This window comes from Bactrocera neohumeralis, chromosome 3, assembly GCF_024586455.1.
Source record: "Bactrocera neohumeralis isolate Rockhampton chromosome 3, APGP_CSIRO_Bneo_wtdbg2-racon-allhic-juicebox.fasta_v2, whole genome shotgun sequence".
Classification (NCBI taxonomy): Eukaryota; Metazoa; Arthropoda; class Insecta; order Diptera; family Tephritidae; genus Bactrocera; species Bactrocera neohumeralis.
In genome coordinates this window covers 48,150,889-48,168,095 of record NC_065920.1, presented here as the reverse complement: position 1 = coordinate 48,168,095, position 17,207 = coordinate 48,150,889, and the positions used below count along the sequence as shown (strand labels likewise).

The 17,207-nt window shown below is 35.2% G+C and overlaps 2 protein-coding genes across 4 annotated transcripts in view; both read right to left on the bottom strand.

The window, feature by feature from the left end:
- LOC126752523 (uncharacterized) overlaps window positions 1–17,207 on the bottom strand; it is a 227,239-nt gene that overhangs the window by 172,829 nt on the left and 37,203 nt on the right. The gene's annotated exons all lie outside the window — the stretch shown is intronic.
- The window catches only part of LOC126752515 (serine-rich adhesin for platelets), a 30,810-nt gene that overhangs the window by 13,201 nt on the left and 402 nt on the right, over window positions 1–17,207 (bottom strand). The window contains exons 2-3 of one of the 3 annotated variants that reach the window (XM_050463367.1): window positions 16,126–16,583; window positions 14,882–15,917 (exon numbers count right to left, since the gene is read on the bottom strand). In XM_050463367.1, the coding sequence (XP_050319324.1) occupies window positions 14,882–15,875 (994 nt within the window). In that variant the 5' untranslated portion in view covers window positions 15,876–15,917; window positions 16,126–16,583. Of the gene's footprint in view, window positions 1–14,881; window positions 15,918–16,125; window positions 16,885–17,207 lie in introns of those variants that run through there. The other 2 variants (XM_050463366.1, XM_050463369.1) reach the window with 2 other exon arrangements.

The following is a 17,207-nucleotide window of genomic DNA, read 5'->3' as shown; positions in this document are numbered from 1 at the left end:
TTGATAAAATGATAAAATGAAAAAATGAAGCAAAGGTTTAATTTACGCTATAATACCATTGACAAGTACATTTAGTGTAGCATAAAAGGGTATAAAAAATGTATATTGATTTTGATCGTTCGGTTTGTATGGCAGCTTATGCCATAGTGATCCGAATATTTCTGGAGTTGCCTCAGACAATAAGATGTGTAAAATTTCGAGAAATTATCTTGACAAATAAAAAATGTTTAAATACGTAGGTTGGCTTTTATGTTTCGGAATTCGAGAACAAAAACAAATTAAATCAACGAAAATCGATTTATTGCTTTTCAAAATATTCTCCATTAAAATCTTAAGCACACACAAAGCTTAAACAAATTTTCGAAGCACTCTGCCACTCTGATTGAGGTAGCTTCAAAACATGCATTTTGAACGCATCAACCGTCTCTTCAGGTGTCGAAAAACGTTGACCTCTTAGTTTTTTTTCTTCGTACGGAAACAAAAAAAAAGTCAGTCGGTCCTAAGTCAGGACTATATTAACAAAGTGATGTTTACACTGCTCAAAAATTAAGTTGTTTCAATCGGTTTGCGAGAGCTGGCATTATGGTGGTGAAAAGCGATCCATCTTCAATGGTTGGTTAGACAACTGGCAAAGGAATGATTGTGTACCACTCAGAATTTGCTGTTCTGCGTTGTTATAGTGGTAAGTTTGCGCGATATGTCCAGTTGTTCGAAAAAAACAACCAACCATTTGCTTGAAGGTGCTTCGCACGCGACCAACTTTTGTTGGATTTGGCTCATCTTGAATGACCCATACAGTTGTCTCCTTGTTTCTTTCGGTCGCATACGCGTAAATCCACGATTCACCATCTGTCAGTATTTCATAGCACCGCTATCATTTTTTTAACGCTTCTCTCAACTAATCGACACGAGCCTTTTTTTTTTGTCCGATCGACAAATTGTGTTTGTATTTAACAACTCATATCCTGAATAATTCACTGAAGAAACAATTAAACTTTATTGAAACCTAGACATCAACAGTTAAGGAGAGGAATACAGCGTATATCGGATTTATATCTTCGAAACGAAAGAGTACTTCTAACGGTCTCAATTTAAAAATAAAGTAATAAATTTATCAATTTTTAAATAAAGTTTTCCAAATAAATTAAACGAAATCTATAAAGTCTGTCAAATAACCAATACCGGTTTTAGAAAGGAACACAAGAAATGTATTGTGAAATCCATAGGTTCAAAGATCAGGCATTAAGCATTAAAAATCATAAGTCTACGATTTAACAATATCCGTTTTTATACACACAATACAATGATGGGAATCAGTTGCTCATTTCGTACAAAATAAATATATCCTGCTTGCACCAGATAATGTCATAAGCCGATTACTTCCTTGATTGAAATATATGACGGAATACGTAAATCTTTTATATTTGACAATGTGTATTTCTATCAATGTTATCTGAATAACACTTACACGACCAGATCGGAATACCTCCGTCAAAGGGAAACAGTGCTCTTTAATCTAAATAATCCTTTAGTACGTGTCATGGACATAGTAGACAGAACTCACAAAACTAAGTAGACGCAAGACCTATACGGATTTTTATCCGACCAAGGACCGTCAACTTGGCTACAATAATAATAATATGTATATTGGGTAGTCGGAAAAGTCTTTTCGTAATTTCAATAGCAAATTAAATTCGTGGAAGTTGAAAAATAGTTACAGCTTTTCAAAAATGAATGAAAATAATGAATACATTCGCTACATTTTGAAATATTTGTATAAAAAGGGAAGAATACCAAGCAAGTCATCAATGAAATGGTTCGCACACAATGGTTCGCTCGCTTCTGTTCCTCGCCCTGGTCGACTTCTCGTTGAAAAAGTCGATGAAATTATGGAAAAGTTTGACCAGGACCGTCACATAAGCAGCCATGACATCGCTAAGGAACTTAACATTCATCATCAAACGAACAAAATAAGAAGCTCGATGTTTTGGTACCACATGAAATGTCTGTGAAAAATTTAATAGACTGAATTAATTCGGTGCGATTCTTTGGTGAAACGAAATGAAATAGTTCCATTTCTGAATTGAATGGTAACAGGAGACGAAAAGTAGATCAAATACGACAATAATGTGCGAAAAAGATCAGGGTCCAATAGTGGTGAAGCTCAACAAATGGCCGCAAAGTCAGGATGCTGAGTATATGGTGAGATTGGAAAGGAATTATCCACTAAGAGCTGCCACAGTCTGGTCGATTAATTCTACATTTAACTGTCAACAACTGATGAGATTGAGGCAAGCAATCGAAAGAACTGATCAACAGAAAGGGCTTCGTCTTCCATGGACAACGTTAGACCATACACATCTTTGATGACTCGGCAAAAACTGGGAGAGCTTGGCTGGGAAGTTTTGATGGATCCACCGTATAGCCCTGACCTTGCACCATCGGACTACTATTTATTACGATCAATGCAGAATTCCCTTAATAGATTAAAGTTGGCTGCAAGAGAAGCCTGTGAAAATTACTTGGCGCAGTTTTTCGCCGAGAAACCAGAAAAGTTTTACACTGATGGAATAATGTCTCTAGCGGAAAAATGACAAAAAGTGGTCGACCAAAATGGTACATATTTGGCTCATTAAAGTTCATTATAAATATAAAAAAATAATTTGAACGATATACATATGTATGTATGTATGAGCTATTAGTGTAGAAGCCTTTGAAAATGTTAACAAGTGAACAAAAAAAAATCGTAGTAAATCGAAACCCTTTGAAAAATAGTATTATATAACAAAAACTAAATAAAAAAAGTTTGCGTGCGATCCGAGGTCGGAAAGAGAAAGTGGTTGAATTTTTTAGGGTTAAATCAGTTTATCTCGATTTCCGGCAAACTAGGAGTCCTACAGAAAAAAGTTATATAGCAAAGTTGCAGTTAATGAAAATATTTACTTTGGACAATTAGCCGTGCCAGATTTTGTTAAGATAACTCTTCAAATAACAAAAGTTCCTCATACTAGGAATTGATTCTTATCGTTCAGTTTGTATGGCCGTTACATGCTATAGTGGTCCGATGTCGGCGGTTTCGACAAATGAGCAGCTTCTTGGGGAAAAAGAGACGTGTGTACAATTTCAGATCGATATCCTAAAAACCGAAAGACTAGTTCCCGTATATACAGACAGATAGACGGACTCATCATAGACGGAGCTCATCACGCTCATCTTTCACATAAATATTGTAACAAAAAAGAAATTGTATTTTCAATTCCCCAGGTAAATGATGTTTCAAAAAAATGTATTTTGCTAAACTGGTAAGACTGTTCTTAACTACTATGACAAATATGACGCGATCTGTCAACCAATTTGTTTACAGCAGCTGCTTAAGTCGGTACACCTCAATGGATAAAAATATCATATTTTGTATTTCTAACCAAATTTTGTGTGTGGAATCGTTGGGAATGTTAGAAAGGCTTACGTTGATTCAGTTTTATCAAAAACACAAGCCTACGAATGGTACAAAGCCCTAAAAGACGGTCGAGAGTTTGTTGAAGGCATGCCTAGTTCTGGACGACCTTCGACTTCTTCAACTGCTGAAAATATAAAAAAAGTGAAGGACATGGTGCTTGAAAATTGGCAGGCAAGTGTTAAAGATATGGCAAGAGAGCGACATCTCAAGTGAATCCGTTCGAATGATTTTTGGTGAATATTTTGGGTATGAAACGCGTTCTTGATCATCCGATAAAACTGAATTGTTTTCAAAAATAGTGCCGTAAAAAGGTCTCTTTGAGCATGCTTGATCGTGCGAATCCCAATCCCACATTCATGGAGAGGATTATAGCTGCTGACGAGACATGGGTTGATGACTTCGACATGCAAAAAAGTCAACAGTCATCGGAATAGAGTGGAAAAAACGAGCCGAATGATGCTCATTATTTTTTTCGATATTCGTGGTTTGGTGCGGAGGGACAATAAGGAGTTCTATTTGGTCGTTTTGAGGCGTTCGCGTGAAAACGGCAGGAATTGTGGAAGGAAAATTCACGGATTTTACACGATGATAATGCACTATCGCATCGAGGAGCCACTATTATGACCGAATTTAAAGCCAAAAACGAAATTAAAACCATCGATTAACCACTTTATTCGCCAGATTTAACTCTGTATGAATTTTTCTTGTTCCTCAAACTGAAATTGCCGCTCCGTAGAATCCATTTTCAGTCGATCAAAGGGATAAAACCAAATTCGCTGAAGAAGCTGAAAGCCATCCCAAAAAGTGCTTATGAAAAGTGTTGCGATGACTGGAAAAATCGTTGGCATAAATAAATATTGATGAATAATTAAATATTTTGCGATTTATTTACAATTTCCGGGTATGATTTTTTTATGGGGTCCGACATTCGCATCTGCGTATTACAAACTTCGTGGCAAAGTTTATTTACTCTGTTCAGGATAATAAAAGAGTACTGTTATATATTTACATATATAAAATGTTATATAGTTCAAGTAGAGAATAATATGAAAGGGCCTAGGAAAATTAACAGTTTGCATGGCCCAAAAACGTATTTATGTAAATAAAAAATATTTTTCTATTTGTACAACACTTTTTCAAATTTATAGGAAGCAAATATTTTGCAGTGTACAAAAACAAAGCCAAACAAAAATTAGTGAACACCGCAAAAACAACGCCTAAATCCAATGACTTACGGTGTGAAAAATTAAATAAATATTTAAAAAAAATATACATAAATGTTCACATTCATATTTTTAGATATCTGCCGGTTTTGTGCTTTGATGAATCACAAAGAATTACTTTGTATATATAGCAAAATTATTCCCGGCAACGATTCGACAAACAAATAAACTAAGAAAAAACGAAAGCGAAAAAAAATAAACGAATAAAAGAAGAGCACTCAACGAACGACAGTAGACGGACTGGTGACATTGGCATAAACAAGTGCATATGTACGTGCATAGGTATGTACATATGTTTGCACTAGTGTGTATGTGTGTGTGTTTGCCAAGATGATGAACGTTGACGGGCGACGTCGACTAAAGATACATAAGTATACTGTAGGCATATTTGACGTTATTCGGTGATCGCGAGAAATTTTTAATTGATATGCGGCACAAACCAAAAGGATGGAACTAATTAATTTCTAGTATTAAGAGTACCTACAACAGCTACCGTATGTGTAAACAAATATATATATACACATGTATATAGAACTTTTTTGTACATATTTACAAAAACGTGTACGCCATTATTTGAGAAAAAAAAATATGAGAAAACGTTAACTTCGTTTCACAAGCAGATAAGTTTCCGTTTGTATAGCAGCTAAATGCGATAGTGGTCCGATCAGAACAATTTTTACGAGAATTTTACGGTTGCCTTGGAGAATAATCCATGCCAAATTTCATGAAGGTGTCTAGGCAATTAAGAAAGGATTCCATATAGGTACATTATTATGACCGATCAGTTGATATGGCACCGCTATAATGGTCCGATCAAAACAATTTGTTCGGATATTATTGCTGTGCCTTGAGTAATAAATAATCCATGTCAAATTTCGGAAAGATATCTTGTCAAATAAAAAATTTTCCAAGCAACAACTTGTTTTTAATCTTTTCCCCCAATACCACTTACTATTACCATGCCTCATACTAAAAAAACAATGATATAGAGTAAGGTCAGCGGGATTATTTGAAAATCTTGATATTAGCTCCTATACCAGGTCAAGTTTTCGCTCAAATTTATCTATTTTAAACACAAAGATACACTGTTGTAAGTATAATAACTCACATATTGTCCGATATATGCGGTATAAAGTCACCCGGAAGTTCGAAAATCTTTATAATAAGTATATGGGGGCTCATAAAAGTACTGACCCGATTCAACCCGATTCAAAATATTAATTGCTACTTGATTTGTGTACTGGAAAGTGAAAGAATCAAGTGGAATTTAAAATTGTTTTATATGGGAAGTAGGCGTGGTTGTCGTCTGATTTCGCCCATTTTCATAGTGTGACATAGAAATATTAAAGGAGTGCTACGTACTAAATTTTGTCGAAAGAACGGTCGGTCGGATCTCAAGATATGGGATTTCACCGAAAAGTGGGCGGTGCTACGCCCATCGACAAATTTTCTCACCGGATCTCACAAAGCTCTCTCATAACATCTCGGAGGTAAAATTTAATGTCTCTGGCGTAATTAGTTATTGATTTGTGGTTTTAGTAGTTTTAGGCTGTACCGTTATATAGGGAGTGAGCGGGGTTATCTTACGATGTCATGCATTTTCACACTGTCGGTAGGAGCTCCTATAGTATTAGTACTGAGCGAATTTGGTTGTTGTAGCTTTAATGATTTAGGAGATATGTACATTAAACGTATTAGGAAGCGGGGTCACGCTCACTTTTTCAAAAATTTTTGCCCAGAGGGGCCCCTTGCTACTGCGATCCCCTATACTAAATAACAGTTTTATATCTTAATTTAGTGCTTAGTTATGGCACTTTATAGGGTTACGGTTAATGGCGATTTGTGGGCGTGGCAGTGGTCCAAATACGCCTATGTACGAACTCGCATTATTTTGTACTAAAGAAGCTGCCTAACAAATTTCATCAATATATCTCAATTTTTACTCAAGTTACAGCTTGCTCGGATGGATGGACGGACGAACAGACAAACAGTCACCCGGATTTCAACTTTACTCGTCATCCTGATCATTTATATATGTATAATCCTACATCGATTTCGCTTAGGTTTATGCGATACGTACAATCGTTAGTTGAACAACGTAGCAACAGTTTTCAAGACTATAAAAAAGAGGAACTAAAGGGTGATCCATTTCAAAGCTCCCTACTTTTTTAAAGAAGAAAGACAAAGCTCCAAATTTAATGGGAATGTTTATTATCATTCGAAAGAACGTTCCTTGGCATTTATTTTTTGAATATTATCTCTTTCAATTGTTAGCCGCGGCACGTCCGTCTTGTTGAAACCAAATTTCGGGTCTCCAAAGTTTCCTTCTGGGTCTCACTAACTTCGCGGCAAACTTAATATACCCTGTTAAGGGTATAAAACGATAATATTAAACTAAATGTTATTGTTTCACCGTAAAGAATGCAGCAGTAGCTCCGCTTTACGTACATACTCCTTTTCTGCTTATTGAATTATTGTGAATAAAACGATTAAAGCATTTGAATTTATTCTCGTTCCTCGTCGTTTTCTTCTTCAGTTTTTTTGTTTTACTTTAGCTACAAATTAAATACAAGTGTGAAATAAGACTAAATTAAAAAACAAAACAAAACACAAATACAATGAATTTGTTAACAAAAAATAAACAAACGTAATACACTTGCATATGTACTATATACATACATACAGTATATATATACTATAAGTACGCTTGTATAATAAAATCCAGTGATTATTTGCGCATATGTGAGCTGTTTTGCTAATTAGGCAGCTCAACATTTAGCGTGCAAAATGTTATTGGATTGTCAGTATCAACGACACCGATGCTTTATCACGTGTTCTATCGAATCGTACAGTATACATACACACCCACACATGCATAAATACATATAATGTATACTCAAGCAAAGTCAGAATACTCAAAAGTAATGAAACGCGAAAAACTAAAATGAAAAGTTTTTTGAACGAACTAAAGCAAATAAAGAGTCTATCGATAACCAGAGAAAAAAAGAATAAAAATAAATAAATAATTATATACATATGTATGTATGTATACATGGCGCTCTTGATTAATGTGCCCCCTTTAATGGCAAACACCTAGCCTGAATATAAAAGAGTGTTTAATTGCAAAACGATTGACCGAATAGCACCCCTCACCTAGCAGAGATTGCTTAGAGGACAATTAAAATTTTACTTGCGTTTAAAAAAAGAAGGAAAAACACGGTAATACTCGCAGTAAAATACTTAGAAAGACCATCTAAATAAGTTGGAACTATTTTTAAATTGATCTCACAAATAAGATAGAAATAATATTATTGTCAGCGGGAATATAACAACAAACCAGTTGAAAGTAATCTACATATTTAAAGACGTATGTACAGGGTGGCGCAAAAGTCAGAAGATGATCAGATGCTATAAATTTTGCAATTGACCTCTAATGTCAGTTCTGTTTTGACATTTGTGTAGTAAACACATGCGAAATATACGTGAATAAACAATGGTACGCTACACTGCGTGCCACAACCGATATGCTGAAGGATGCATTTCCCGGGCGTCTAATCTCCCGTTTTGGCGATTTGCACTGGCCAGCAAGATCGCCTGATTTTACCGCTCCAGACTTCTTTTTGTGGGGCTTTTTCAAATCGTGGCTTATATGTCAACAATCCTCAGACTCTTGTAGCTCTTAAAGGCAATATCCGTCAAGAATGTGAGGACCTATCGTCGGAAGTTCTGGCCAGAGTGATAGAAAATGCCATAAAAAGGGCTCAAATGACATTTACATGTTATCATATTCTCGACTTCATGTAAAAAAATTTAAAAGACCAAATTAAAATAATCCAGCAAAGCAGAATCAAAGTTTTTCATTTTTCAAAAAAAGTTTTTCATGTTCCAAAAAACATCGGAAGGTAATTTTTGCGCCAACTGTTACATACAGCTGCGTGCAATGAAATAGTAGTGAACATTCGTTTAAAAAACAATTGATATATTTTTGTATATTTCTTCCTTATTAACGTATGTAGATATCGCTTGGGCAGTTGTAGCTAAGTTTACAACAGTGCGCCAGTCGTTCTTCCTTTTCGCTGTTTGGCGCCATTTGGAGATTCCAAGTGTAGCCAGGTCCTTCTCCACCTGGTCTTTCCAACGGAGTGGAGGTCTTCCTCTTCCTTTGCTTCCCCCGGCGGGTACTGCGTCGAATACTCTCAGAGCTGGAGTGTTTTCATCCATTCGGACTACATTACCTAGCCAGCGGAGCCGCTATCTATCTCGTCGTATATCTCGTACAGCTCATTGTTCCATCGACTGCAGTATTCGCCGTTACCAATGCGCAAAGGACCATAAATCTACCGCAAAATTTATCTCGAAAACTCGTAAAAATAGTAAAAACTCTGTTCATAAATTTTAAATTCTTACTTCATTCTTAAAAGTCTATGCTATCGTCACCCTCAAAGTAATCCCCCTTGGCTCCAATACACGTCTGCTAAAGTTTTTTCCAATCCGCCAAACAGTTGCTAAAGTCAATTTCCGAAATAGCCAGCAAAGCGCGTAGCGATTCACGTATAATGTCTTCAATTGATTCAAAACGCTTTCCCCGGAACCGTTTTGAGTTTGCTGAATAGCCAATAGTCACACGTAGCCAAATCAGGCAAATTCGGTGATTGCGACACGACATTGTTGAAATTTTAGCGAGAAACTCACGAAGAATCTATGCGTCTGTTTCCGGGTCATAAGCATAGATCCAAGATACAACGCCCGTAATAATACGTTTCATGTCATCCCGTTAGCATTGTTTCACAGACGTTAACGCGATGCTGTTTTTCGAAAAATTTCAGTGTTTTTGGAAACAATCGAGCTCTCACTTTTCTTAGGCCCAAATGATCTTTCAAAAGAATTTTGACTGATTCTTCCGATATTCCAACGATGCCAGTAAGCTCTCTGACTATTAATCGTCGATTCTCAAGCACCAGTTTCTTTATTTTATTGACGTGTTGATCATCAGTTGATGCTGATGGCCTGGACTTAGTTCGTCATCCACGCCGTCTCGACCCTCTTTAAATAATTTGTACCAATAAAAATTACTTGCTCGCGACAAACATTTACCTGGAACCTTTTTCGATATTCTGAACCTTTTAGCACCAAGAAATTGATTCCGCCAAGAAAATTTTGTGGAACTTCTTTGTTGAATAATGTTCACTTTCTAAAAATCGCCAAATGCACTTTGTTATCCTCAGCGAACAAATGAAATATTGTAAGAAAAAGAAGGTTACAAAATCTTATTTGCTACTCGCATCCCTCTTAAGGCCCCTTTATTAAAAAAACAAAATCACGTTTTCACAGGAACATCTGACCTGGCCAATAGAGAAATGTATGAACATAGATAGATAGATAGATAAATGTTATGAGGTAATGCATTGCGACGAGGAGACGGAATTTGTCACGGGGGAGGTGAATAAGTTCCTTGAACCTGGAGAGACTGTACCCTCCTAGTAGCAGTTTGGCGTGGCGCATGCCTGATGATTGTTGCCAATGCCGTTCTCTCTCCGTTCTTTCCTCCGTGCGGAGCAGCTCCTTAAAAGTGTGGGATCCTACCGCTATGTATGGTTCTGGTCCCATCACCTTGGACGCTGCCGCAGCGCGGGCCAGTTCGTCGGCCTTCTCGTTTCCTTCTATTCCTTTGTGCCCTAGCACCCAAATTAGGTGCACCCGGTTGCATAAGGACAGGCGGTTTAGCCTTTCTATGCATTCCTCAACTAAAAGCGATTTGATCTCATATGATGAAATCGCCTTTAGTGCCGCCTGGCTATCACTGAGAATAGCTATACGCTGGTTGCGATAGTTGCGGCTGAGGTTGACTTCAGCGCACTGACCTATGGCAAAAACTTCAGCCTGGAAGATACTTGGAAGGCAGCCCATTGGTATGGACATCTTAGTACGCGGTCCCGCAATACCTGCCCCAATACCCTCCGGTGTTTTTGAGCCATCAGTGTACCACTGTCTGACTATCTTCCAGCAGTCTTTCCAGCGTGGAATCGCTCCACTCCGTCTTGCTGCCGAGAGTAACTTTGAAATTTCTTTTGAAGTTTATTTTCTTCGTTGTGCCGTCCTTTGGGAGAAGGACTAGCTGTGTGCTTTCCGCCAGTACGTCCATCTGTCTGGAGGACATTAACTTTCCTCTACCGCAGCCTTCTGCTGACATGATGTTTAGCCCTACCGTGTTGCATGTCACAAAAAGTGTTTTCAAATCCGGCTCTCGCCATTATGACGATGTCACCCGCGTACCCTTGACAGCGGATTCCATTGCTGGCGAGCAACTCGAGGAGTTCGTCTACTACCAAGCTCCATAACAGAGGGGATAGTACTCCCCCCTGTGGGCAGCCCCTTGTGGTGCCAAGACGAATCTTGCTTTCCCCCACCGTTGTTTCCGATGTATGAACATACTTTGGACTGAAGAGTCGAAAATTATTTTTTTATGGCCGGAAAGAACTTCGAAAGTGTGTGACGTCCCCCTAACACATAGTATGAACCACGATATACCACGAAAGCTTTAAAACATAGTGGGTCAAGTAAAATGATATGGCGATGTATCATTTGCAGATGATAACATACCGCTAAAATCGGTGTTCCACCAGGACAGTGACCCAAAACACGACAGTAGTCTGTCACAGAAATGAGGTTGGGGCAATAGGATTGAGTTTATATACCAGCTAGCTCGATCTTCTCATCTCAATCCCACTGAAAACCTTTGGGCGTATATAAAAATATGTATTTGGACCTACAATCAACAACGATCCGTGATCCGTAATTAAGGGGGCATGGCGAGCTACATATATCTACGAACAGGGCGAAACACCTGTGGAGTCTATGAAGAGATGTTGTATATTTTTGACTAAAAATTAAGGTCATAATACCAAGTACTAAATATAGGTATAGACAGAATTTCAAAAATATCTTTCAACGACCAATTAGAATTAACTTTTACTAAGCAGTATAATAAAACTCATACTGCCTGTGAACAAATTTTTTTTATTTTAATTTTTTTTACTTGTAAACATATTGTGGAAAGGGAGTTTTACATTTCAAATGCCACCAAAGCCCAAACTTTTTAAAATTGTTAACAATTGAAACCAATTATATTCCTCGCAGCTGTACATAAGTATATTCGTATATATAAAATAATATACATTTGTATGTAAATGTATATATGTAACAACGCGAGTGTAGAGTAAACAATTGCCAAAAATTACAGCGATAAATTAACATCTTTACTGAGCAATCATGTGCATATATAAATACTTACGTATATACGTACATATATGTATTTATGCTTATACATATGTATGGGAAAGAAATATATTTTATGGAATTTTCCAATAAAACTTTAATATTCAAAATTATTTTACTAATCACTTTACAAGTACTTCAAAGTAGGTAGAGTAATATCAAACAAACGTCACGAATATAATGTATTTATTTTTATTTATTCATTTTATCGTACTTATGTATATACATAGGTACCTGTCAAATGATAAACAATTTTCATATCAGATTTAGATAATAATGGACAAGTGAGCTGAACAGTCGACTAACATTCATTTTGGCTATGCTAGAAATTTTTCCGCAACAAAATCCAAAAATTTTAAAATGTACATATTATTTTCCCCTCCCAGAATTCAATATGTAACAATTGAGCACTTAGACGCAATAATGTTTATATGTATAACTTTCAATTTGTAAATTAACACAAAACGCACACTACATATCACATTAAAATATCAACTAAAAATTAGTAATTAAAAAAACACTCAAAATAATTAATGTAATACCCTTCAAATAAAAAGAAAGTTTCTGTACAAGAACTGAATTTTGATCGAGTTTAGTTTGTTTGTATGCCAACTATATGCTAAAGTGATCCGAACTGAATATTTTTTTTTTTCGAGATTATAAATATGACTTAAATAATAATCTATACCAAATTTCGTGACGATACCTTATCAAATAAAAATCTGACCAATTTCTGCAGCAATTGCAGTTGTGTCTCAGATAATAAGCTACACTGAATTTCGTAAATGTTTCTTGTCAAATTAAACAGTTTTTTAACAAAGATTTGATTTCGATCGTTAAGTTTGTATGGCTACAGCTATATACTGTAGTGATCCGATAACGACGGCTCTGAAAAATAAGCAGCTTCTTGGTTAGAAAAGAACGTGTGCAAAATTTAAAGACGATATCTACATTTGCGGGAAGGGTTAAGTATATATAGACCGACATATACATAGATGGACAGACGGGCATACGAATGGACAGACGGTTATAGATAAATCGTTGCAGCTCATCATGTTGATCATTAATATATATTTTTTTAGGATCTCCGACGTTTGCGTCAAGGTGTTAAAAACTCCATGGCAAACGTGATATACCCTGTTAAGGGCATAAAAAAAAAACAAAACGATCACAATATGGCTAAATACCAACTATATGTATAACTAAACCGGAATATGTAACCGACCAACAGTTTGCATCCAATGCGAAACCTAACAAAAGGTTCTTTTGTTTGATATAAACAACGTTCAAGTCGAATTAATTTGTCCAAAAAAAGTTTTCCATACAAGACAAGAACTTGATTTTGAATTTATTTTAATTTACTAAAGCTATCTAAACAAAGTGATAAGTTCATCTTATTGATACTTTTGCCGAATTTTAAACCATTATTTCAACTATGCATATTGTAAAAGTAACATGGAGTAATACTTAATTCTTTAACGTCTAAAAAACACTTAACATTCATATTTAACAAAAAATTAGACAATAAACATCTCCTTTCTTCAAATTTATGCTAATTGATAAGCGCAATCTGGCCGATCGTACATAGGCGACAAATACCATACAAATACATGTTTAGATGGTAAAAGGGGCAAACTCATATTTGTAAAAAAAAAGAATTATAAAGCAATACGTAAGTAAAGATTGGCAAACTGAAACGAATTAAAATAATTTAAAAACGCGAGCAAAAGAAAGTAAAAAAAAATATGCTCTACACGAGCTTACTATGGTATAACAAAGATAACACGACAGGGAACGCGATAACATTTAAATGCAAAGTAATTAATTGACAATGAAAAGTATTTCTAAGCTTTATTAGTTGTGTTAGGCAAATAAATAATATGTAACATTAAAGCTGATAAAGTAATTATAATTTAATTGCAGCAACCGTAAATATTATAAACAAGTTTGTGACGTACTCGTATACAGTAATTTAATTCCTATAAAAGTTATTCTAATGACAAATAAAACGAATGCTACATTGTTGATAAATAAACACTTTTATAAAGATTGGAAATGTTAAGAACTTATTAAAATAATTAAATAACATTAGTCGACATACATATGTAAGTCTAGTTCTAACCCGTTCTCACGACGGTCGGGTCTACGTAACCGGAACGGACCCGGATTTTTATCGGGCCATAGACTGTCAACTACTACTATTCTGACGCAAACTTATATTTTTTGATGTTATATACATATCTTCTTCTTTATCGGGATAGACACCGCTTTCGCGGTTTGTAAAAAAATATACACGACAATATTTAAACATTTGGCAAGCAGCTGATTGGTATGAAACTACGCAAAATGAAAAAGTGATTTCAATAGAAATTGTTTTGCCACAATGAAATGAAAATTTAATCCGCAGAGGAAACAACCTTGATGGCAACAAAATAGTACAAACATATTTTTTGATAGAATTGTTGATTTATCTTTAAATTTATTTTTTTATTATCAATAATCGATGCGAAAATCACGAAAAATACAACAATATCTTTCGGCACGCAAAATACGACCACACTGACGGTGACATATTGAAAAGCATTGCGAACAATCTCTTTTATTTGCAGAACGCATGACATTGTCGCATCATTGCATAAGTTTTAGTTCAAAGTCATTGAATTTGCACTGATTTATTTAAATGTTATTTGCGTTTATTTAACTTTAATACCGACCTATGAAGGCATATATGTACATTTATGTGCACACTCCTTATAATAATTTACGTATTTTAACAAATAAAGGAAGCGTCTACAAAAAAACGCTGACAACTTGACAACTCTTTGTTCATAAATCACATTTTTTCGCCATTAATAAAAAAATAATAATAAATATCTGATAAATTTTGCGTTATTAATAAAATTTTTGAGGTTTAATAACCACTTACCTTGTCCCCATGGGTTTGCCGGTTCCAGGTAGCCTGTAACCAGTTCATTATCACTTTTTGGAAATGACACTCGACGGGGCAATGCGCTAATCGGATCAGATCCTTTGCGTAATGAGCACGGTGAAACTGTAACACTGCAAGCACCAGTTTTTGTAATAGCACCCGTGTGTCTTGATAACACCGTTGTTTTTGCATTAATAGCTGATTTGTCAATGCTTATACTACCGCTTGACCCTAGCACTGAATCTTTAGACCACATCGTTGTTTGCTTAGTATCATGATAGCTTCTCATTTTCTGCTGCTGCTGATTGGGGCACATTTGTGACTGTACGCTTAATGTGGTATCGCTAGAGGTGTGCGTAAGATGTGTTGCGCCGCTTTGCATTGACATTGCTAAGGTGGGTGATGACGGTGAAGAGGGCGGTGTAGGCGGTATTGGTGGTTTGGATGTTGTTATTTCTAGTACGGTCACTGTCTTTGTTGTTGCAATTTCAGCGCATGGTTCTTTGGTAAAATGTGACATTTGTGTACCATCCCCCACAACATCTGTTTTTTCAGCATCCGTTGGCCTGATCTCAATGCACTTTGTGGTTAAATTCTTAATACACAAATGATCGCTCGGTTGATTTTTAGAAGCAATGACAGGCGGTATGGCAGCATGATCATCTTGTTTGATGACGTTAGTGATCGCACTTCCATCGTCATTTCCTCTAACAGTTGCTGTGCTTGCTAATTCGCTTTCATCACTAATTGCAAACATAGATTTACCAATTACTGGCACTAAATTATTTGTGGTCTCATTTGTTGTGTGCCGTATTGGTAACTGAAAATCTTCACTACTATGCTTTTCACTATCAATGCACTTATCATTTTCAACTGTTTTGCTAATGTTTATTGAATCAGCCAATGTTGTCACTGCAGCAGTTGATATTGTTGTTTCTTCAATAATGACTGGATTTTGTTTCTCATTTTCAATATTTTTATTATAACTCATATTCCCCCAACAGGTTTTATAAAGTTTTTTGGTAAATGTATTCTAGAAAAACAAAAACGTTTATAAATCTTTATTAAAAATGTTTATAGTTAATCTAATATGTGGATTTCGGTAATCGGGATAGTTTTTATAAACAATTTAAGAAATAAAAATCTAGCTTCAAACATCTGATGTATTGTATAGGTTATATTTTATTCCTCTCACATTTTTGCTTAATTTTCCCGCGACAAATTTTATTTGAGATAATTACCTTCCAAATTAATCCGTATGTTTGTTTTATAAAGTACTCAAATAGAGAAATTAAAATTATATCAGTGTAATGAAAAATAATTTATTTAAACAATTTCGTACTCCCGTTTAGCGTTTTGTTTAGTATTTTTGTTGCTGCACTCTTTAGGTATGTTTTTGCACTTTCTCTTTCTGTCTTTCGTTTACTCTATTTTTTATACTTTTGAATTTTTTTGTATTTATTATATTTTGATTATTTATTTGCTTGTGTTCTGGCGTCTTTATTCACTTTTCACTCGATTTAATTTTAAAACATTTGCTCCGAATATTATACTGCTAATTTTTTTCCTTGCACTCACATGCGAATTTGACTTTTATCGCATGTTATCATGGGCCTCTTTTTGCAATATTTTAGTTTCATTTGATTGAGGTCCAATGAATTTACTCCAACAAAATAATTGAATACATTTTTAACGTGGTCTGCAGAAATTAAAAAAAATACTAGGTAGTCGGCAATAAATGGGTACGAATTCGTAATTAAAAACACTCTTTGTTTTCAACTTCGTGGTTACACAATGTCAACAGCACACTAATCTTCTGGTGCAAACTACTTTTTAAAAGTTTTGATAGCGATTTTTTGCATTTAATCTTCAATATGCTTTTTATATCTTCGCACTATTTTCAAATTAGATTTTTTTTTATAAAAATTATGAATTTATTAAAGGCGCGTGCGAAAATGCTAATCAGAACAACCAACCACAATGACAGCGAAGATGAGAAAGGCAGAAAATAAAACCGAAATGAAAATCAAAAACATTTTCTACACATAAACAGAAAGTGAAGGGTTGATACAAAATGTACACCAGTAATTTGTATTGTCTTTAAAACTTGTAACTTTTAACAAATTCTATAGAAATGTCCATCACGTATGTAATATATAGAACAAATTAGTTTTACTTTATATTTGCGTTAAACATAAAATGCGTATATCATAAATAAAGCATTGAACACTGCATTCAAGTTTATAAAATGTGAGTATCTATCAACCCTGTTTTTCTTGTGAAAATGATGTCAGAAATGGGTAGAAAAAAGTAAGAAAAAAAA